The sequence below is a fragment of the Sphaeramia orbicularis genome, chromosome 6 (assembly GCF_902148855.1).
Source record: "Sphaeramia orbicularis chromosome 6, fSphaOr1.1, whole genome shotgun sequence".
Taxonomy (NCBI): domain Eukaryota; kingdom Metazoa; phylum Chordata; class Actinopteri; order Kurtiformes; family Apogonidae; genus Sphaeramia; species Sphaeramia orbicularis.
In genome coordinates this window covers 14,483,022-14,508,176 of record NC_043962.1, presented here as the reverse complement: position 1 = coordinate 14,508,176, position 25,155 = coordinate 14,483,022, and the positions used below count along the sequence as shown (strand labels likewise).

At 37.9% G+C, this 25,155-nt stretch overlaps 1 protein-coding gene across 1 annotated transcript in view; it reads right to left on the bottom strand.

Annotated features, from left to right (window-relative positions):
- cdh13 (cadherin 13, H-cadherin (heart)) overlaps window positions 1-25,155 on the bottom strand; it is a 1,127,464-nt gene that overhangs the window by 120,384 nt on the left and 981,925 nt on the right. Inside the window, 1 exon segment of the mRNA XM_030136869.1 lies at window positions 9,170-9,312. Within this exon segment, the coding sequence (XP_029992729.1) occupies window positions 9,170-9,312 (143 nt within the window).

The following is a 25,155-nucleotide window of genomic DNA, read 5'->3' as shown; positions in this document are numbered from 1 at the left end:
CATCCATCCATCCATCCATCCGTCTACCCATCTGTCCACCATCATCATCCATCCATCCATCCATCTGTCCATCCGTCCGTCCGTCCATCTGTTCACCATCATCATCTATCCGTCCGTCCATCCACCCACCCACCATCATCCATCCATCCATCCATCCACCATTTCGTCATTCATCCATTATTTCGTCATCCATCCACCCACCTACCCATCCGTCCGTCCATCCGTCTGTCCGTCCGTCCATCCATCCATCTGTCCGTCCACCCACCATCATCCATCCACCATCATCCATCCGTCCATCCATCCATCCACCATCATCCATCCATCCATCCATCATCCGTCCGTCTGTCCGTCCGTCCATCCATCCATCCGTCCGTCCGTCCATCCATCCACCCACCATCCGTCTGTCGATCAATCCATCCAGCCACCCACCCACCCGTCCGTCCATTCGTCCGTCTGTCCATCCATCCGTCCACCCACCATCATCCATCCATCCATCCATCCATCATCCGTCCGTCCGTCCACCATCATCCATCCGCCTGTCCATCCATCCACCCACCATCCGTCCGTCCATCCATCCATCCGTCCACCCACCATCATCCATCCATCATTTCGTCATCCATCCATTATTTCTTCATCCATCCATCCATCCATCCATCTGTCCGTCCGTCCATCCATCCATCTGTCCACCCACCATCATCCATCCATCCACCCACCCATCCATCCATCCATTAATCCTTGTGAGTCGCTACAATACCAAACATATAATTTTGTGGTTCATGCTACTTTTATCCTTACATAAACATACAATAGACAAATATAATGTCACATGTGCCATATTCCCATTAAACTCTGAAGCTTTTGAAATGTCACAAAGAAAGAAAAGAAGAATCGGACCTCAGTCACATTTCCATCAACTGGTTTAGAGTAACAAAACTAATAACACTGATCTACTAGTAAAATGCTTCCAGAATAAAACTAGTGACATTTTACCATGTGCATAAAAATTTACCAAATGGAAAAACAACAATTTCACCAAAAAGTGTCGTTTTTCGATTAAAAGTTTATGTGCTGGCAGGAGGTGTTTTTTTTTTTTTTTTGGTATATCACGCAAAACTGTAATGGAAAGACCTTTTTCTGCAACTAGAGTCAGGTGAATTAAAAAAAAAACAACAACAGATGTTGACGGATGTTACAACAAGCAAAGAAGAAGAGTTTTAAAAGAAACATAGCATGGTATGTGTGGACACACCAGAAAATTGAATCATATTTTAATTTAGTACAAGATAGAGGGGTAATATATAATAATAATGAATATATCTGTAAATCAACGTGATATTCACGGTTATCGCCATGTTTATGGAATGATTTCTCGTGTTATCTTGCGATAAATAAACAAATTATCGCATTTGTGATTCAATGGAAAAACCGACATTAAGCACTTCTGTTTTTTCGACATTTAGTAAATATCGATAAAGTTTTGCGCATATGTCCAATGGAAAAGCAACTACTGATAAAGACAAATCTAAAATTTTGGTTGGCTAAAGTTTCCAAGATACAGTCTTGGGTCAAAATGTGAAATTTGAGAATGGGTTTTACTCAAAAAGAATATTTGTGTCACAGCTACTAGATCTACTTCAAAACACTTTCTGCGCACGAAAATACGCTCACTTTACAGGTTCTATCTAGTGGAACATTTATAAATCGATTGTATAAATGAAAATAAACCAATACCTATGTGTAATAACACTTTATCACATACCTTGAAAACATCAGCAAACCAGCACTTTGGTCATTTGTTTTCCAATTAATCTTACTAAAATACGTAACATTTAGCACATTTAATCTCTGAAGCAGAAAATACAAAAAAAAAAAAAGGTCAGTAGATCAGTGTAATTTAGCCTCCCCAATAATCTACAGGTCCGTTCTATTAGCCGCCATGTTTGTACTACATGGAAATAACCAGAAAAACTAATGAAATAGTTGATGAAGTTTGAGTGAAAAGTTCCCCGCATCAGAACTTATTGGGAAAAGGTGTTTCTATCTGCACGTAAGGACATTAAATCTATTTTCGAAAAAAGATAAATAACCCTCCAAAAGAGCATGAAGACCTTCTTGCAAAATTGAGGACACTTCTTTGCCATTTCCTCAGCGTGATACTTCAAAATGTGCATAAAAATACATTGGATCAAAACACTGCTATTAATAAACACCTCTGTAACGTCCTCTACTGTCTCCTTTAGTCTTATGTATACCATTTAAGTTTCCCCTCTCTTCAATATGCTTTCCCAATTTGAGTACAAGCACTTATAATATCTGCTCTAACTTCTTTCTTTTATACAGATTTATGTCTGGTTTTTTTTCTTTTTTTTTTTGACAGAGATAAGTATTCATGTAAAGTCCCCGTACTAAGATAAAGATGAAGATGTAAGGGTCAATCGATATCCTGTTGGTAGTCTACATAGGTGTCTTGTCATACAATCATTGTCCAGATCACTGCGGGGAAGGAGCAAATTTGTCCTGTCAATGACAAAGTGTTCGGTAAAAGAGGCCAGGCAGCGGTCGACCAGATGTTCAATATTCTACTCACATGTCAGCCATGTCCACACATGCAGGCATCCACGGAATAGATGGAAAGACCTGGATGTGAGAATTGATATGACCTATATGTGTGCTGGTAAAAACTGTAGAGTAGTGGAAAAAATGCATCTGACATAACTGACTTCTTTCCTTTTTTTTCTTTTTTTTTTCTTGTAATTCTGTTTGTTTGGTTGTTGTTTTTTTTGTTTTTCTCTTTTGCCCAGTTTACTCAGTTCTGATTCTATCAATCAATCAAATTTTATTATTTATATAGCGCTCCTCCGCCGCATACCTGCTGCACTTAACTGTGAATGTCACACTGCTGTAAGTGGTACCGGTGCGGTTGTATCGGAGTACTTTTACAAGTACGAGTACAAGTACACATACTGAGTATCAGATCCGATACCTGATACTGGTATCGGTGCATCTCTACTTATTATAGTCAAAATAACAAAAAAAGTCCAGACGAAGCATTTTAGACTCAGGGTTTAAAGGGTTAATTCATGACATTTAGTTTTTTATACTGATTTTTATTGGCACAGTTGTTTTTTTGTTAGTTTTTTTTAAGACAATACTAAATGGTGATCCCGGATACAAGCGGTCGAAATGAGTTTCCTTCGTCGGGTGGCTGGGCGCACCCTTAGGGATAGGGTGAGGAGCTCAGTCACCAGGGAGGAGCTCGGAGTAGAGCCGCTGCTCCTCCGCGTCGAGAGGGGCCAGCTGAGGTGGCTCGGGCATCTGTTTCGGATGCCTCCTGGACGCCTCCCTGGGGAGGTGTTCCGGGCATGTCCCACCGGGGGGAGACCTCGGGGAAGACCCAGGACACGTTGGAGAGACTATGTCTCTCAGCTGGCCTGGGAACGCCTCGGGATCCCCCCGGAAGAGCTGGAGGAGGTGTCTGGGGAGAGGGAAGTCTGGGCATCCCTGCTTAGACTGTTACCCCTGCGACCCGGCCCCGGATAAGCGGAAGAGAATGGATGGATGGACTAAATGGTGAGAGTAATTATTGGCACAAAATCCACTCTCTCCAAAACCAACACCTTTTCCCTCATTATCGACAGCTCCTCAGTCTCCCCCTCACCTCAGGTTAAGAGTCTGGGTGTCATCCTCGATGGCCTACTGTCTTTCAAATCCCACATCAATAACGTCACCCGGTCTGCATATTTCCACCTGCGCAACATTAACCGTCTTCGCCCCTCCCTCACCCCCCATACCACCTCTATTCTTGTGCACAGTCTCGTAACCTCCCGCCTTGACTGCTCTAACTCCCTCCTATTCGGTCTCCCCCAAAAGTCCCTCCATAAGCTCCAACTGGTCCACAACTCTGCTGCCCGCATTATCACCAAAACCCCCTCCTACCACCACATCACCCCTATCCTCCAGGAACTACACTGGCTCCCAATCAAACAGAGAATTGAATTCAAACTCCTCTTGTACACATTTAAATCCATTCACAATCTCGCCCCTCAGTACCTGTCTGACCTCCTCCATGTCACCACTCCAGTCCGTTCCCTCAGGTCCTCCTCCTCTATCCACCTCACCGTGCCCCCTGTCCGCCTCAACACCATGGGAGGCCGAGCCTTCAGCCACTCTGCTCCTCAGCTCTGGAACTCCCTCCCACCATCCATCTGTAACTGTGACTCTCTCCCCACATTCAAATCCAGACTCAAAACTCACCTTTTCAGAATAGCCTACCCCCCATAAGCTCTAATCTCCATTCTACAACTTCATTTCTATATATAGTAATTATTTGTTTTAATCTGTTTATTTCTTTGTATTTTATGGATTGTTTGTTTTATCTTGTTGTACAGTGTCCTTGGGTGTCTTGAAAGGCGCTTACAAATAAAATGTATTATTATTATTATTATTAATCACCTAATCAAAACTGATCAAATGATCCAATACATGAGAGTTAATACACAGTACAACACACACATTTGTGACATTGTAGTGTCATTTTCTGAAACGCTTTACAATTAAACTCTTCTCAGCCTGCCTAGTTTTTTTTTTTTTTTTTGGACTCCAAACTAATCTTCCCCTCTATCCCTGCCCTGTGCTCTTATAATCTTAGCCATTCATCTTCCTCCGCTCCTCTTCCTCACACACCTCTCTGCCTCTATATCTTTTTCCTGTTATCTCCTCCTGTGTCCCTTCCTTTCTCTTCATTCTATGACCCCGCCACCTCCTCTACCTTCTGCCCCTGCCCCATAATTACTCCTCTTTCTACGCTCATCTTTCTAAGGCTGCAGAATTCCTGGGCACAACAGTGCTATTCTGCTGCCTACTAATAGAATCTCTCAGTTCCTCTAATGGATCTGTCAGAATCTCCCTGAACACAGGAGACCGGATAGATTGATAGGGAGAGGGAGAGAAAGGGGCACAAAGAGACGGAGAGACCCGGCGAAATGACGACGATGCAGAGGCAAAGAGAAAACGAAGAGGGACGTGCTGCGGCTCTCGACACTTTCATCTGTGCCTCGGAAAGTCTCCGAGCAGCAGATCTACTGACACTGCCAACCGGCCGCCATATGGTCTGGTAGAAGCATCGCCACTTAAGGCCATTCCATTGTCACTGGATAATGACAGTTTCCCTGTAGAAAGGTGAAACTCAGACAGGGTGAGTCGTTTCTAAGGCGGCGATCTACTTACATACGCAGATGTGGAGCTAAGTGGAGAACTACATCTTTATAAGTACAGTGGCACCAGGGGCAAACATCCCAGTTTTTAGTTTGGGGTGGACAGTACACAGTAAAATCTCAGAGACTTATTCCTGAAGGGGACAAGGATGAAAATGCTAGAGCTGCGCCATATATCATTTGAGCATCGACATCGCAATGTACGTGTGTGCAAAAGTCACATCGCAAGTCCTGCAATGTAGGAGGCAAATGAACTCAATGTGTTTTCAACTACACTGAACAAAAATATAAACGCACCACTTTTGTTTTTGCTCCCATTTTTCATGAGCTGAACTCAAAGATCTAAAACTTTTTCTGTGTACACACAAGGTTTATTTCTCTCAAATATTGTTCACAAATCTGTCTAAATTTGTGTTAGTGAACACTTCTTCTTTGCTGAGATAATCCATCCACCTCACAGGTGTGGCATATCAAGATGCTGATTAGACAGCAGGATTTTTGCACAGGTGTGCCTTAGGCTGGCCACAATAAAAGGCCACTCCAAAATGTGCAGTTTTATCACACAGCACAATACCACAGATGTCACAAGTTTTGAGGGAATATGCAATTGGCATGCTGACTTCAGGAATCTCCACCAGAGCTTTTGCCTGTGAATTGAATGTTCATTTCTCTACCATAAACCATCTCCAAAGCTGTTTCAGAGAATTCATGAAGAAGACTGTGCGAGGAAAATGGTGGTCACACCAAATACTGACTGGTTTTCTGACCCCCCTGGACCACCCAATACAGTAAAAGTGCACATTTTAGAGTGGCCTTTTATTGTGGCCAGCCTAAGTCACACCTGTGCAATAATCCTGCTGTCTAATCAGCATCTTGATATGCCACACCTGTGAGGTGGATGGATTATCTCAGCAAAGGACAAAGGAGAAGTGCTCACTAACACAGATTTAGACAAATTTATGAACAATATTTGAGAGAAATAGGCCTTTTGTGTACATAGAAAAAGTTTTAGATCTTTGAGTTCAGCTCATGAAAAATGGGAGCAAAAACAAAAGTGGTGCGTTTATATTTTTGTTCAGTGTAATTTCATGGGTACCTGAAACACACTGAAAGCAGCGATCCCCGAATCACAATTGTTTTTAATCAGTTTGGAGTGAGTCGCTGGTAACAACACTGAAAAATAAGACCAATGGCTCTGTAGCATACTGGCCAAATTAACCCTTTCATGCATAGTGGTCACTACAGTGGACAGCTATTCTACAGCTGTTCTCTTGTATATTCATGGATTTTGTTGTTCTTTTCGTAGTTTTTTTAAATTTTTTTTAAATTTTTTTTTACACATATCTTTATTGAAGTTTTAAGACACTACATATCTTTTCTGACATGAATTGGTAACATTATGTAGATCTCTCTCGAGGATAAACCCCTAGAATCACAAGCCTTCTCCACAGTTTTCACACAATTTATCAGTAAATACATGTTTCTGTGTGTGAAAAATTAAACGTGTATCCAGCTGAGTGGATATTTTTGCAACTTCATGAAAAATAGGTTCATAAGAATTGTTTTTGTCATTATTACAATTAAATGTATTAAATGTATTTTTTAAAATTTTTTAAAAATTATTTCTATTTTATTTATTTATTTATTTTTCAGAAGAAAATTTTCTATCACATTGTTCATTGTTCATGCCTAAAGAGGAATAAAAACACTCAGGACAAAATTTTGATTAAAGTTCTCATAATTCGTGCATGAAAGGGTTAAAAGCTTTGGGAAATGTATCCAGATGCCATTTATTATCACCCAGTTCTATGTATTTATTATATTACAGAAATAGCCCATGTTTTGGTCATATTCCAATCAGATCTGTAAAAAATTCAAATTCCAGTTAGATATCATTGATACTTACTGATTTATTGAATTAATCCACTTCCTATCTCTTATAATGGGGAAATTTTTCAAAGTTGCACCAAATCCAGAATCAGATCCAGAAGGAAATAATGATGATGGGTGATCCCTTCATCCACCTCTCCTCTCACCCTGATGAATCCATGACTCTGGAACAGGGTCAATCTGGACTCATCGGACCACATGAAAATCTTCATCAATCTTTTTCTAAAAACTAATTTTTTTTTTTTTTTTAAAAGAAATTAAGCTATGGGTTAAATAACCTCTTGCAGCTGAAACATACTAATAACTTTCATAATTATCCAATGGAAGGATCTGAACTATTTACTAGTAATATAACTAGTTACTAGTGGTCAAATGATAAAAGATAAATGTGAATAAGTGCAGTAGAAACATATTTAACCCTTTTATACATACACTACAGTGGACAGTTATTCTACAGCTGTTCTTTTGTATTTTCGTGGATTTTGTTGTTTTATTTCCACATCAGCTGACACAGTGGACGCTTATGCACCATCCCATCCACTGTAATTCATACCATTATTGTAACTTTGTTGTTCTTTGTAAACCTGATCTGCAGTAACGTGTTCAATCAGTTGCTAATTGTTATTAGACTGTAATTAACAGTTTTCTTAGTCAAAAAGTTTTTTTTTTTTTTAATTTTTGCATATTGCCTGCATGAAGTTAGTAATAGCTAGTATTAGAGTATGTTAAAATGTGAGAAAACATTAGATTAGCTGCATGAAAAATGTTTTTATTTCATAGTTTTCACGCAGTTTATCACTTTCTAATGATGGGTTTTAACCCTTTCACGCATAGTGGTCACTACAGTGGACAGTAATTCTCCAGCTGTTCTTTTGTATATTCATGGGTTTTGTTGTTTTAGTTCCATATCAGCCAACACAGTGAACACTTACGCATCATCTCATAAACTGCAATTCATACCATTACTGTAACTTTGCTGTTCTTGATTGGTTCTTGAATGGAAATCAATTGTTAATATTTATTTTTTGCATATTATCTCCATGAAGTGAGTAATAACTAGTATTAGAATATGTTAAAAATCTGAGAAAACATCAGATTAGCTGCATTAAACATGGTTTCATTTCACTGTTTTCATATCACTTTATGATATTGGGTTTTAAATACATGTTTCTTTGCTTCAAGAATAAAATTCATGGTGTAGCTGAGTGGACATTTTTGTAAATCCATGAAAAAAAATCCCTCAATCTCATTGTTTTTTTCATGCCTAAAGAGGAATATAAACACTAAAAAAACAAAAAAACAAAACTCAACTAAGGTTCTCATAATTCATGCATGAAAGGGTTAAATACATGTTGTTGTTTTGTTTACTTAAAAAATTAAATGCATGGTGTCCAGCTGAGTGGACATTTTTCAAACTCCGTGAAAAACAGGTTGATAAAAAAATTTCAGTTGCATTGTTTTTTTCATGCCTAAAGAGGAATAAAAACACTCAGGAAAAAAACTCAACTAAGGTTCTCATAATTCATGCATGAAAGGGTTAATATATTATAATATGTCTGGTGTGTGGACCAGTAAGGAAGGAATATTCACTATATTAATACAAAACAAACATAAATGCCTTATTACATGTGATATAACAATGAAATGTCATCATTTACAAAGAGCTGAAAACAACTGTTAGACGAAGGCTTTAGGTTTTTGTCAAAGTACTTCTTATATAAGCCTTTCAGTTAACAGCTCAGATGGATGTAGGCCTATAATTGTCTGAAATACTGTGTTTTACAGGAAAAGTTTCACACCGAGATGATAATGAAGAAGCAGGTCTTAAAATTCATAATAGTAGTAGATGGAAACGTGCATAAATTTGCAGATTAAAAGAAAAAAATCAGTTGAATTTTATGATGAAACTGGACAAAAACCTCTCTCCAGACACTGGGCGTTTACTGTTGCGTTATACAATAACACAGTCAGTGAAGAAAAACGCGAACAGGACATTTATCTGAAGACCGGACCATGAGCCACATACTGTTTTTTGACTTTCATACAGCGTGGTATCTCCAACTCACCGTTATCTGTGGCGATGAAGACAGCTGTGTATTTATTGTCGTGGACGTAATGAGACTCACGGTCCAGCGAGGCCGAAGTGTTGACAGTTCCTCTGACCGGGTTCACACTCAGCCAGCCTGCTGGGTCTCGCAGAATAGCATACCTGGGAGAAAGTCCGAAAAGAACAGAGTGAGAAGTTTTGAACATGTAAGCAACACAACGTCAGCTACTTCCTGAACTCTGCAGAAACACTGTCTTTTCCAGAGTTACTGCAGGGTCTTAAAAAGTCCTGCATTTACAAATCTGCATTTAATACCTTAAAAAAGTCTTTAAAAGGAATTCAATTTGAAATGGTAGGTCTTAAGTGAGTTGATTGTGGTATTGTGTTTAACCCTTTCATGCCTGAATTATGAGAACCTTAGTCAAGATTTGTTTCCTGATTGCTTTTATTCCTCTTTAGGCATGAAGATAACAATGTGATTGAATTTTTTTAAATGAACCTATTTGTCATGGAGTTACAAAAACCATATGTTTAATTTTTAAAGCAAAGAAACATGTATTTAAAACCTATTATTGGAAAGTGATATACTGTGTGAAAACTATGAAACTAACATTTTTAACGTAGCTAATCTGATGTCTCATATTTTAACATACTCTAACACTAGTTGTTACTCACTTTGTGGAGATAATATGCAAAAAAAACAAAACTTAATTACAGTCTTATAACAATTAGCAACTGATTTGCACTAAAACATGTTAGTGCAGATCAGGTTTATCAAGAACAGCAAAGTTATAGTAATGGTATGAATGTGAGCGTATGGGATAATGCGTGAGTGTCCATTGTGTTGGCTCATATGCAACCAAAACAACAAAACCTGTGAATATACAAGAGAACAGCTGGAGAATAACTGTCCACTGTAGTGACCACTATGCATGAAAGGGTTAAATGTGTCTGGGAAATGTCCAAGCTGCAAAGAAAGTAATGTTAGTTCCAATCCGAAAATTTATATTGAAATTAGGAACTAATTATCGCTAACTTTGCAGAAATTATCACAGAACACTGAGCCCAACACACGTGCAGCCATTAATCATCTGAGAAAACTAACTTTGGGAACTTTAAGGCTACATTTAGACGGTAATAATCGGAACCGAAAACTCAAAAGCGGTGTTGCGTTCGCACTTTCAATTCTGCCTTTAGACGTGTGTTTTAGGAGCAAAATCTGCATGCAAATTTCCGATTTACCGATGTCGTATGTAGGGATGTAACGATTACCGGTATAATGATAAACCGCGGTAAAATTTCCGACGGTTAGTATTACTGTTTAAATTTTAATTACCGTAATTACCGTTTTTGTCGGTGGACTTATCGGGGTTTCCTTTGGATTCGTGCCAATACGGGATTGACTTCCTTTTGCGCCGGCTGTGGATTCACTGACTTAAAATGACTTGAAAGACACTTGAAAATGAACAAATTTTTGTTTTTCGTTAGAGTAGGACTTTTAATTTATTTTTAAAATATAAAGATTAAAAACAAGTAATTACGTCTGTTGTAATATAATTTTCATTTAACATTACGCACGACGTGCGCATTAATTCTGAGACACTTTAAATTTATGACAGTCTCTGGAGAGCTTTATTGGGTGTTTTCATTCAGAGTTTTGTTTTGTATATTTGTGAAACAATATTAACATTTGAAGGTTTACTATTTTTCCTTAAAAGTTTCCCTTTTGTGTGTGTTAAAGCTGCAGTATGTAGGAATTATGTTCTAAGTAATTGTAAAATTGCCTTGACTGTCACCAGACATTAAGGAATCATGTTCATTTCAAATACTGATCTCACTGACAGTAGTAGTCCAGCCAGAATATGTGCAGTTGAAAAGCTCAGTGTCAGCCCTGAAATGATGTTTATGTTGACATTGTGTGTTTTGGTCTGATGCCCCGCCCATCACCTGTCTGCTAATCACAGAGTCAGAAGCCTTTCAGCATCCAGGTTGCCAGATCCCCGTGGGCTGCAGCTGGAACATTTCTGATCACAAATGTCTGATGTTATTAAACCTAAAAGGACTCTTATTATTCCCAAATACATCGTGACAAAGTGAGAAATAAAACAAGGAGATGTATAGGAGATGATTTAGAAACATGGAGACGGCTGAAAGAGAAGAAGGATTTGAAGACCGACGCCGGCCCTGCCTCAGTCTGACCACCGGTAAGAGCCACTGAGAGCCGGGGTCGCGGCCCCTTCACCTGGTCCCTTGTCCCGGGGCCGGGCAGCAGTCTCTTCTCCTGGCCCCGGTGAAGAGACTGCCGGTCCGGGACTGGTGAACAGACCAGGTACCGGTGTAGGACTTGTCTCTGTCCATGGTAGATCCTTGTAGTTCAGTGTTTTCTGTGGAAGTGACCTGTTCATTTAGCGGTGTGTAATCCGAACGAGGGGGGGGGGTGTTCGGTCCGTGGTTCGGTCGGGGGGGGTTCGGTAGCTCGGTGTCCGTGGTTCTGTCGGGGGGTTCGGTTGGTAGTTCGGCGTCTGTGGTTCGGTGTGTGTGTGGGGAATCAGTAGTCCGGAAAGTGGGGGGGGGGGGGTTCCGGTAGTTCGGCGTCCGTGGTTCGGTCGGGGGGGGGGGTTGGTAGTCCAGTGTCCGTGGTTCGGTGGTGGTGGTGGGGGTGTCGGTAGTTCGGCGTCCGTGGTTCGGTGGGGGGGGGTTAGAGCTCCTGAATCTTCGCAAATTTTCATTTGACTGTGCAGGACGTTTGTTCTGGCCTGTTATATATTAGACTTATGTAGAGTAAGTCTGGTGATGATTTTTTTGTACGGAATTTATGGTGTGGTGGCAAGGATTAGAGGAAACGCTAGTAGTGGATGCTCATGCGGGATCTGGCAACCCCTAGCCTGGGGGGAGGAGGAGAGGATACCACGTTCTACAGTATTTTGAATGTAATTGCAGTACCAGTTTTGGCCACAATCCTACATACTGCAGCTTTAATATTAACTTTATAAAGGTTAAGTTGTTCATGTTATCCATTCCTGCATACCTGGTAACAATGGACAGATTCTCCCCTGGGGTGTGGCAGGCGATAAGGTAAAATCGTCGTATAAGCCGCATCGGAGTATAAGCCGCAGTGTTTGAAGCGTGGGAAAAAAGTAGCTGCTTATAGTAGTAGTAGTATTATGATAACTGTGTTTGATTACTGCACTTTGAAAATCACGGTGACGCTCTTCGTTTCCTGGTCAAGCAGCGGCACTCCAGGCGTGTGTATGCAGTGTGTAAATGTTTGGCCTCTGAAAACATGGTGGAAGGCACCTGCATGGACACAGCTCCAGAGTTTGGGGATAATGGGCTCCCGCAAGGATCTGGTCTGTCCGGTTACGTGCGCACGGACCCGGGTCTGTCCGAGCGAGCGAGCGCACAGACCCGGTTCGTTCGAGCGCACTACTTCAGATCATCATCCAGCAGACGGACCTGTCCAACTCCTTTTTTTCCCCACTCAAAAAACACTCAGGAATCAATAGGAGACTTGATAAGGAATTGGACTGGTAAACAGAATCCACAATAACATTAACATAGATAAAATCCTATTAATTTCCACCCCTGGTGCAGATATCTCTTATGGCCATAAGGTGCTATCTTTAATGCACATTCGTATGTTTGATGTTGACATGTTAATATTTTAATGTTTCTGCCACAGAAAGTACATTGTGTGTGTTATTTGTTTGTTTGTTTTTTTCAAAATACAACTTGGTTACATTATCTCAGTGTGTGTTTAAGTAATTTTTGAACATATTACAACAATACCGCAATAATAATGATAACCGTGATAATTTTGGTCACAATAACCATGATATGAAATTTTCATATCGCTACATCCGTAGTCGTATGCGTGCCCAGTGGCAAGGTGGCATCACCACCACCAAGACCAAGCGCCTACGTAAAACCAAACTACTTCTCCTCCTGTTCTCTCCCAGCACAAAATACAATTACAAAACAGGAAACAGAACTTGGCAAAGCAATGCACAAAAACTGACAATTTTGTCTGGACAGACGAGGAGGAGGAGTTATTGCTTAACACCACTTGAAGTTCCGTCACAGGGAAATAATCCGACATGTTGTTTTCCTGTACTGGTGCGTGCCTGTGGTGTAAACTACACGACAAGAAAATACAGTTTTGCATTTTCTTATTTTTTTTTTTTTTTTTTTTTTTTACTTTTTTATTAAAGCTTTCTTGAACTATTGTAGTGGAAAGGTGGAACACATAAACACTGTTGAGTATTCAGCCTTGCAATGAATCATCATGCCCTTGATGTCCGGTAGTAGAAGAAATGGTGGTGGCGTCCTCTTCCTGCCTTCTATAATTTGTCCATTTTTCCCACTTGTTAACAAATTGTGACTCTTACAGTCCCAGTTTGTGTGTCAGTCTCTCCATAACATAGATCTCCTCCTCAGTGCATGACCACTGGTCCATGGTTGGGGGTGTTAGTTTGGACCACAATCTTGTGATGGACTTTTTACTTGCAGATAGCAATATTTTAATTAGGTACTGATCCTCTTGTTGTACTACCTCACCTGTCAAAAGTCCCAAGTACAGTACCTTACAAGATTTGGGTATTTCATATCCTTAACTTGTAGAAACTTGTAGGAACCCTGTTTTCTGTTAAGGGATGGGAATCAAGAGCTCGATTCCTTGGAATCGTTTGCCTGCCTGCTTAACGATTCTGCTTATTGATTCCGCCTTTGCGAATCACATGTGCGATGACGTCACACATACGCTGCATTGTTCTGGTCAGAACGTAGCCAACGTGGCGTTGAGGCAGAAGCGGTCTAAAAAGACGACACGAGGTCCACTACTTGGAACACTGTCAAAGCTTCCATGTCTTCAAAAGGGTGGAATCCCTCCAATCTGTTCAAACATTTGTCCACAGCATGTGAATCATTTACAAGAATGTCACGTATTTGATACTCTACTCAGCGGCGCTTGTGAATGTAGCGACAGAGTGAACGCTGGGCTGGTTCTGGTTCCGGTGCGGGCAACAAACATCATAACTCCTCAAATACAAGTTTCCGAAGGTAAGAAAGGAAAGGAAATGAGGTGCACAACAACGGGAGACAAGCCGAGCCAAGTCGAACCGGTTCCACGTAGTGGAAATGAGGCAATAGAGGAATTAGTAAAACGTCTTTAGTTTCACTTTCACTGTACGTCCACCCCCCCGAACCGGCCCAGCGTCATCTGTTCTTATTATTTGTACATACTGTATATGTTATATTTTCTGTGCAGAGATGGAAATATAAAAGACAGTTAATGCAAACACACCCGTTTGTTCTCTTTTATTCCCTCACCCAATGAGAATCGATAAGAGAATCGATAAGGAATCGGATCGATAAGCAATATCGATAATGGAATCGGAATCCTTAAATTCTTAACGATTCCCATCCCTATTTCTGTTTATTCTGCTACTAGAATAGTAGGTGCCAAGCATTTCACACAATACTTGACATTTGTATCACTTTCTAAACAGAAATGGCTAAAAATCATTGGAGGTAGAAGGAAATCTCAGAATATAAAGTTCTTGCAGAAGGTGGCCAGTGCCAAAGTGTCCTCCATCTCACTACCATAGACAGCTGGTGAAACATTTAAAAGTCTCTTGAACAGTTCAAGTTCTTCCTAAAACACATACTTACTCCAGTCATAATTGCTATACAAGAAGGATAGTAGATAATTTGGAAACTACTTCTTACTTCATAAGATGTTAAGGCTCGTGTTCGTCAAACTCTCCCGTCTGCTGTGTGGGAGATGATTGACAGACTCTGACTTTCAGACCCTTAGTTCATAGATGTTTTCCTGACAAACATTTTTGTTGTGTTGTGTGCACTACTGTAGAATATATATAAGAAGACTGTCGGAGGATGCTGCCGAGCCCTGTTCTTTCCTTTAGTCTGTTTATATTTTAAGACTGAATAAGACCAAATATAAAGAACTTGACAAACGCCTCCCATGCACTAGAAGAAGACTTTTGAGTAGTCTTTGAAAACACTGTGTGACTCCGTTTCACATTTAACCCAAACATCTACCACCGACCAAAACCACCTACAGATCTGAAATGTTTAATAACTTCTTAACCATTAATCCTATCGATACATGTAAATAATTGACGTAAAATACAGTTTGTCATCTTTTCATGGTCATCAAATATGACCCATTTGGATGTTCAGAGGCTCCGTAGTTACCGTGGATACACCGTCATCTTCTACAACATTGATTCACCAGTAAAACCCATGGAGTTGGATCAATGACAGTAACGGAGGTGCGTATTGTCGATTTATCCATTAAATTACAAATGTGATGTCGAATAATAATGAATGCCACGTACAAGCTATGATTGCAAATATGAAGGGGTTTATAGAAAAGGAAAACAAACTGGACTCCATCATTAAATTTACTTTGGAGGTCTGGTTTAAAGTAGTTAAAAAATGTAAAATGGAGAAGGACATAAGAATATTTAGCTGGCTGGCTCATGATACAAATTTCAAACCAGGGACTATGAATACTAAATTTAAAGAGTGGGAAAATAAGGGTCTAAATATATTAAATGCTTTTATCAAAAAAGGGGAAATTATTAACTTTCAAAACTTACGACAAAACTTTGACTTAGAACATCGAGCCATCTCACGAAAACGGTGCAAAGAGGACCCCCCCACACCCTAAATAACTGGAGAGACATTGTGGAATAAATTCACAACATTATATCATAAGACTACAGCAAGCAACTTGTAAAGATCGATGGAAAAAATGGACGATATACTGGACGACAACTGACACTATGTTCTAATTGAGTTGTAAAATTTCTAAAATGAAACAATAATATATAAGTTAAAAAAAAAATCACAAATGCAATGATTTGTTTATTATCGTGATGAACATAAACATGGAAATGAACATAAATATCTGTTGTTTTGAATCTAGAATGCTCGTTACCTCTCTGTTCTTTACGAAATTCGTACTAAATCATGTCCAAATATTTGTTTTAAAATTCTTCTTCTTCTTTTGTTTTAACATCCATCAACATTTTTTTTTTTTTGTTTACGTGAAAGGTCTTTCCATTGTAGTTTTGCACGATATACCAGTTTCGCTACGCCTGAAAAACCACCACTCGCAAGCACAAAAACTTTTCGTCAAAAAAACAAGAGTTTTGGTGAAATTGTTGTTTATCCATTAGGCAAATTTTTATGCGTAAGTTATATTCACGCAATTTGAAGATCAATGGAAAAGCGACTAGTGATCAAACTCAGCGTTGTCGAAGGTGACGGTGTTTCCACGTTCACTACGGAGCCTTTGAACGTCCGCATCTGATGACCGTGAAAAGATGACAAAGTGTATTTTAAACCAATTATTTACAACAGGTATTAAACAGTTTACATCAATAGTAGTACACAGTGCAGGGTTATTAAAAAAGAATGAACCGATTTCATTGCGAATTTTTTTTTTTTTTCTGACGTATATTTTATTGTTTCATTTTAGAAATTTTACAACACAAACAATTAGAACATAGTGTCAGTTTGTCATCCTGTATACTGACAGTTTTTTCCATCGATCTTCACAAGTTGCTTGCTGTAGTCTTATGATATAATGTTGTGAATTTCTTCCACAATGTCTCTCCAGTTATTTAGGGTGGGGGTGGTGGTGGGGGGGGTCCTGTTTGCACCATTTTCGTGTGATGGCTTTTTTAGACGATGCCAAGAGGATTTTAATCAAATATTCATCCTTACTTGGTATGTCCTTTCCTGTTAAATGACCCAAATATAACACAGAACATGTCCTTGGTAGTTCGTATCCCAATATTTTTTCTAAGTTCTTTGCTGATATTATTCCAATATTGGGATAGTTTTGTGCACTGCCAAAAAACATGTGCATGACCCACATCCTGTTCACTGCACAACCTCCACCAGGGCTGAGGTAATGATAACACTGGGTTAGAAAAAAAATGCTTTTTGAAAGTTGTCTAGGTTTTTTCAACTGAATTAGGACCATTTTGCACCGCTAAATCCAAAAATGACATCTGTTTTTCTCAGTCAGGTCAGGTTTTTTTTTTGGTAATTTGATTTTGAAAAAATTGATCTTCTCACAAAATATAATAATTAATACCAAAATAAGATTGGTAAGCACACTTTATGAAACTTGTGACTTGATTCCTGTTAGGTACAATGGTGTATTCAGCGCAGATGTAGCAGAATACGTCAGGCTTATTTTTGCAAGATCTTCTAGTCAAAGCCATTTCATTCACCTGTAATATTAAAAAAAACATTCATCATAAATTGGCAAAAGTAAAATCTTCAGAACTCGTTTATTGCAAGAAATATGAAAGAATTTGGTGTTATAAAAAATCTCATGTTTTTCCAGCAAAATATTTTCCAATTTCTGGAACTAGATGTAGTCACTTGAGTTTCCCATATTTTATACCATGTATCATCATTTAATTCTACCTCATTATGCAATATTTTAACCCTTTCATGCATAGTGGTCACTACAGTGGACAGTTACTCTTCAGCTTTACTCTTGTATATTCAATGGTTTTGTTGTTTTAGTTCCATATCAACCAACACAGTGGACACTTACGCGTCATCTCATAAACTGCAATTCATACCATTACTGTAACTTTGCTGTTCTTGGTTGGTTCTTGAGTGGAAATCAATTGTTAATATTTATTTTTTGTATATTATCTCCATGAAGTGAGTAATAACTAGTATTAGAATATGTTAAAATGTGAGAAAACATCAGATTAGCTGCATTAAACATGGTTTCATTTCACTGTTTTCATATCACTTTATGATATTGGGTTTTAAATACATGTTTCTTTGCTTCAAGAATAAAATTCATGGTATCGCTGAGTGGACATTTTTGTAACTCCATGAAAAAACGGTTGATTTAAAAAAAAAAAATCAATCACATTGTTGTTTTTTTTTCATGCCTAAAGAGGAATAAAAACACTCAGGAAAAAAAAATCTTGATTAACGTTCTTATAATTCATGCATGAAAGAGTTAATAAGGAAAAGCAATAGAAAACTCCAGCCAAGTCACAAGTATTCTACTCACTATCAACTTTTATTTCCTGTTTTACAAGTGTTCAATGTGTCCACCACCTGCAGCACAGACAACATCAATGCGATAAGAGAATTCCTCCCAGACGTGTATCAGCATATCACGATCCACTGAGTTGATTGTTGTTGTTATTCGATGTTTAAGGTCGAGGCAGCCAATCAAAACTTAGAAAACACCTCTTTCAAATGGTCACTGACTCATTCCATGACGATGCTTGAGAACTGAAGAAATGCATCATGAAATCGATTCACTGTTTTGGAATAACCCTGTAGAGTGGTTTTGGTCGCCAGTGGTTGTTTGGGTCTTTATGGGTTAAATCAGGGGTGTCAAACTCATTTTAGTTCAGGCAGCAATTCAGCTAAATTTGATCTGAAGTGGGCCGAACCAGTAAAATAATAACTTAATAATGTATAAATAATGTCAACTCCAAACTTTTTTCTGTGTTTTAGAGTGGAAAAAGTAAGATTACATTATGAAAATGTTTACATCTACAAACTATCCTTCAAAACCATGTGAATAACATGAACAAACTGAATAAATATGTGCAATTTTAACAATAGAATGCGTCATTTTATTATTTACAGACATAATATTGTTAAAATTGCACTTACTTCACTTAAGACATTTCAGGTTGTTCATATTTGTTCAGGTTATTCACAGTTGTTGCGAAATTATACTTTGTTTTACTGTAAATACATGAAAATACTTACATTTACCAAGAGAAAAATTTGGAGTTGTGAGTATTTATAGGTTATTACCGTAGTATTTTAGTGATCCGACCCCCTTTAGATCATATTGGTCTGAATGTGGAAACTGAACTAAAATGATTACACTGGTCAACAACACATTTATTGTTTAAGTTTTTTGAGCTGATTTAGGATAATTTTGGTGTGCTGAATCCAAAAATCCCATTAATTTTGCTCAATCAGGTCAACTTTCTGAACTATGCTACATATTGGCTTTTTAACATTTTTGCTTACATTTATGGGCATTTTCACATCATATGATACAAAATTCTTTCATATTTCTTGCAATAAACGAGTTCTGAAGATTTTACTTTTGCCAATTTATGATTAATGGTTTTTTTAATATTACAGGCTTCGACTAGAAGATATTGCAAAAATAAGCCTGACGTATTCTGTTACATCTGCGGTGAATACATAATAAATAATAAATACATCCTGTTAGAAAATGATTTTTTTTCTCTTAAAACCTATTTTGGGTGAGAACTATATAAAAAAATCAACTGATAAAGTCACAAAATTGTAATCAATTTTGTGAGAAGATCAAATTTTTCAAAATCAAATTAGCAAAAAAACCTGACCTGATTGAGAAAAACAGATGTTATTTTTGGATTTAGCGGTGCAAAATGGTCCTAATTCAGTTGAAAAAACCTAGACAACTTGCAAAAAAACATTTTTTGTAACCCACTGTTATTAATGTCTCAGTGTAATTTTTGCATTTCACACATTCATCCAAAGGGCCGGACTTGACCCTTTGGCGGGCCGGATTTGGCCCCCGGGCCGCATGTTTGACACCTGTGAGTTAAATGACCAAAAGTCCTGCCTGTAGGTGGCGCTAAAACTGCCAAAATTATTTAAATGCTGAGCTAAAATAAGACAGATGAGTGTAAACAGGTTGGTTACACCCATGAGTAAATTACAGTTGGTTCATCATCATCATCTGAAGCACTAACATCGCTTCTCCACAGAGAGAATACTCACGAAACCGGATGGTGTTGTTATATTTCTGCTTAATTTGAACATCTGCCGTCAGGTGTTTAATTCATGACATCTGCTGCATCCTGTTTGATGCCGATAAAAACACACCTATTGGTATTGATTCATGTGACTGTACGTGACTTTAATCTTAGGATTTTCAACTGGTTTGAACTTAACGTGGAAAAACAACTTGACTTATGAGCGAAACTGACGGTGAATTTGGACTGAGTTTTACCATGACTTCAAACCGAACGATCCAGATGACAGGAGCCTCCACGCCGTCAAAACTATCTCAATTTTATTCCGACGGTGAAAATTTGCCCGTGGCATCGAAACGACTTGAGAAGTTGTCAGGTGCACAGATGGCTTATGATGGAACCGTATTCTTTAAGAAGTGGGAATGTTTTATGGAAACCTGTAACTACAAATGTTCAAAACCATCACAGACAAGGTCAAAACTCTGCAGGCAGAAAATCTAAGACAAGTTCAAGGCTTTACTAAGAATATGGCAAAGATGTTTGTGACTCAATAAGAAAAAAAAGGCCAAATAAAGCAAAGATAGAACTGAAATATGTCATTGATAAACTAATGTTTGATCAAATCTATAATCTAGACCAGGGGTGTCCAAACTTTTTTTCAAGAGGGCCAGATCTGATAATGTGGACATTGCCAGGGGCCAGTGGTCCCTTCAGACATTTTTTAAACAGTAAAAATTACATATAAATGCGCTGTTCTACAACAATTTTATTTTCATTGTCACAATATCATTTTTTTAAATGGCAGTGTAACCGAATCTACGCCACTCAGGTGTGAACAAATTAAAAAATAAATAAATAAAAAACAATTCTGCCTTCCTTTCACATCTGGAGTCAGATAACATAGAACAAACTGTAGAGTATCTTAAACTTCCAAGTTGATAAAAATCTTAACCCCACATTCATTTTAAACATGACTTATATGAGTAATCATTACTCATATATTACTCAGTAATGCAAAGTCTGTTAACATTTCAGATGAAAACATATGACTCTTACTCTAGTCTTTCACAAAATCATTCAGAAAGTAATATTTTGTGTCACACCTACAAGTACATAACACCAGCAGTTAGAGGCAACTAACCTGGCAACTTGGTATCCTGCCTTGGTGGTGAACTCATTGAACTCCCAGGTTCACATGAAGAGTCACTGTTATGAGTTTAAAGCAGCTTGAATTTGCTTCACTTTTTCGGAGCGCTCACTCCCTGCTAGCTTGTCGTATGCGTTAGCATGTTTTGTCTGCTCGTGTCTCTTTACATTGAATTCCTTAAACAAGACAATAGTCTCTTGACAAATTAGGCAAACATAATTGTCTCGATTTTCAGTGAAAAAAAATTGTAATTCCCATCTCTCCTGGAAGTGGCGGCCCTCACTGTGAACTTCCGTTTTTTTTATTTACAGGCGCCATGGTTAGAAATTAGCGAAAAGGGTTCACGGCGAGGTCACAGAGCCAGATAGAGTTAGAGTGGTGCTGCCACCATGAGGTGAAAGGAGAAACTGCATTTGGAACCTTTTATTTTCATGTACTCGGTTCAACAGTCCAAGTGGGCCATAAATAATACATTATAAAACCAAAGCTGTGGGCCGTAGAAAATCTGACCGCGGGCCGTGATTGGCCCCCGGGCCGGACTTTGGACATGCCTGATCTAGACTATGATACTGTGTAGGCCAGGGGTGTCCAACTCATTTTAGTTCAGGGGTCACTTACATCCTCATATGATCTGAAGTGGGCCAGACCAGTAAAACACCACATTTCTTCCTTCCTTCGTCCTACCATTAGAACAAACATGCAGGTTACGTTGTGAATTTTTGTTACTCAATAAATACTGACAGAAAGATAATCTCAAAAGCAAAAAATGAATACTGTTGAATTATATTAGATTAGACCAGATTAGATTAGAACAGATGACATTATATTAGACAAGATTAGATTAGATTAGACCAGATTATATTAGAATAGATTAGACCATATTAGATTAGATTACATTAGATTAGATTACATTGCATTAGATTAGACCAGATTAGATTATATTACATTAGATTAAACCAGATTATATTAGACCAGATTATATTAGATTAGACCAGATTAGATTAGATTACATTGGATTAGATTAGACCAGATTATATTAGATTATATTAGACCAGATTAGATTACATTACATTACATTACACCAGATTAGATTAGATTACATTGGATTAGATTACATTAGATTAGATTAGACCAGATTATATTATATTACATTAGATTAGACCACATTAGATTATACTGCATTAGATTAGATTAGACCAGATTATATTAGACCAGATTATATTAGATTAGATTTCATTACATTAGATTAGACCAGATTAGATTATATTACATCGGATTAGATTAGACCAGATTATATTAGATTATATTAGACCAGATTATATTACATTACATTAGACCAGATTAGATTATATTACATTGGATTAGATTACATTACATTAGATTAGACCAGATTAGATTATATTACATTGGATTAGATTAGACCAGATTATATTAGATTATATTAGGCCAGATTAGATTAGACTAGATTACATTACATTAGATTAGACCAGATTAGATTATATTACATTGGATTAGATTGCATTACATTAGATTAGACCAGATTAGATAATATTACATTAGATTACATTACATTACATTAGATTAGACGAGATTAGATTATACTGCATTAGATTAGATTAGACCAGATTAGATTATATTACATTACATTAGATTAGACCAGATTAGAATATATTACATTAGATTAGACCAGATTAGATTAGACTGCATTACATTACATTAGATCAGACTGCATTACATTACATTAGACCGGATTACATTACATCAGATTAGATTAGATTAGACCATATTACATTAGATTACTTGACATTAGATTAGACCGGATTAGATTAGATTGCATTGGATTATATTAGATTAGATCAAATTAGGTTAGATTAGACCAGATTAGATTAGATTACATTAGATTACATTACATTGTATTAGACAGGATTAGATTAGATTAAATTAGACCAAAATAGATTAGACATATTATATTAGATTACAGCACATTAGACCAGATTAGATTACATTACATTAGATTACAATAAATTAGACCATATCATATTAGATTACATTAGATTACATTAAATTACACTAGATTAGATTACATTAAATTACACCAGATTAGATTAGATTTGATTAGATTAGACTAGACTTTACTGATCCCACAGTGGGGAAATTCAATGGTCAAGGCAGCAACAGAATAAAGTGCAAGAAAACAGTGTACATGTATAAGGATGGTGCAAAAGCAAATAAGATAAAATAAAAAATGTTAATAGTAATACAAAACTATACAGACTATATATATATTTACAACAGAGGGGTAATAGCAAATTAATCCAATATTAATATGAATTCCTACAGTATATATCTCAGCCCTTCTAACAGTAACAGTAGAGTTGCTGTCAGCGCCTGCCTGTGTTCATGCATGTGGAGCTGACGTCAGCAGCGGTTCCAGCAGCAGGTCTGCAGATGATGGAGAACCACTCCAAAAAGCTCGCAGGTGAACGGCCGAGCCGACACAGCCTCGAAAACGATCCGCAGAGTGGATCGTGACCCTGCTAATGCGCCCACTCAACCATCCACTGACGGCTGGTAGATGGTGATCAGAAGTGGCTTGCACAAGTGATGCCATGAGTGGGTGAGTTCAGAGCTCTACAGTGCACAATGATCCTATGTTAACACACACACACACACACACACACACACACACACACACACACACACACACACACACACACACTCACTCACGTATTTACTATATTTCAGCTAAAATTTACTTAGAGGTCTTATTTCTGTCTTTGCGCATAAGAAATCAATAGAAGTGAATCCCCAAAGGAACTTTGTGTTGGTAAATGCAAGTTCTGCAAATGTACAGGATTTCAGTTCTGTTGTAACATGTTGATGGTCATATGAACTATGTTTTCAGCTCAAAAATGTCACATTTCATCACAATTAATGCTATATTTTCATGTCACAAATGGCCAAGTTATATTTGAACTGAATTTACCTGAAAAATAAATATTCTATTCTTTTAGATTCCCCAGTTTTTCTTACAAGATTCTATCCTACATATCACATGTTTTGTTTTTACAGGTTGAATATGGAGTATGGTGCTGATCCATCCTGCTTATGTTACGCCAATACATACATTAAGAATGTCACACGTCACTTTTTAAATCAACAGTTTTCTAATAATAAGCATTTTTATAAAGAAATAACAATTCTGTATTGTTATTTACTCTTTAGTATGATGATAAACTATACAATAAATAATTCTGATCCTAGTTTTTGCACAGGGATCATTTGTGGAAACGGTGACATGGCTGCCGAGCATCAGTATGATGGGATCTGTAACAACCATGTCACATCCGTCCACTGCCACATTTTGTGTTTTTGTGTCAGCTGTTATTGTTTTAGATCCACAATACTAACATTTATGAATAAGAGGAGATTTAGCAATAGTAAGTATAGAAGTTTATTCCTAATAAAGTACTGGTACTGACCAGAGCATCGTGGGTAATGTCATGTTCGTCCACCAGCAAAAGTTTTCACATACACGTCCTATTCAAAATCCAATATTTCTGAAAATATAGCTTCCACTGTCAAATAATATCAGTAGTCTGTGCACAAATGGATTAGCATTATTTCAACACAGTTCTATGCATTTCTTACAACTTTTTTTTTTTTTTTTTGACAAAAATGGCCACTCATTTGACCCCCCTAAGTACATTTTAGCTGATATAAGCTGTGGATCATTACTAGCATGTGCGCAGAGGGAACACACAGACAGGTAAAATTTTACAACACGCTCTGAATTTTACTTTCCTCACCACAAGGCCAATCTTTGCCAAAGTGCTCGGCAGTAGACAAATTGTCTTTGAAATGGAGGTCTTCAGCTAACAGAGTGCGACAAAGCCATGGGAAATGGCTTAGCAATCAACCTCTGCTCACACCTTTCCCCTCACGCTCTCGCACACACGCGTTGGCAGCCTGTGATTACTACTGTTAACCAACGCGCTTTACTCTAACAAACGACACTCGGCTCCAAGGTTAAACGCACAGTTAATGATGACACATCCATCGTTACATGTCATT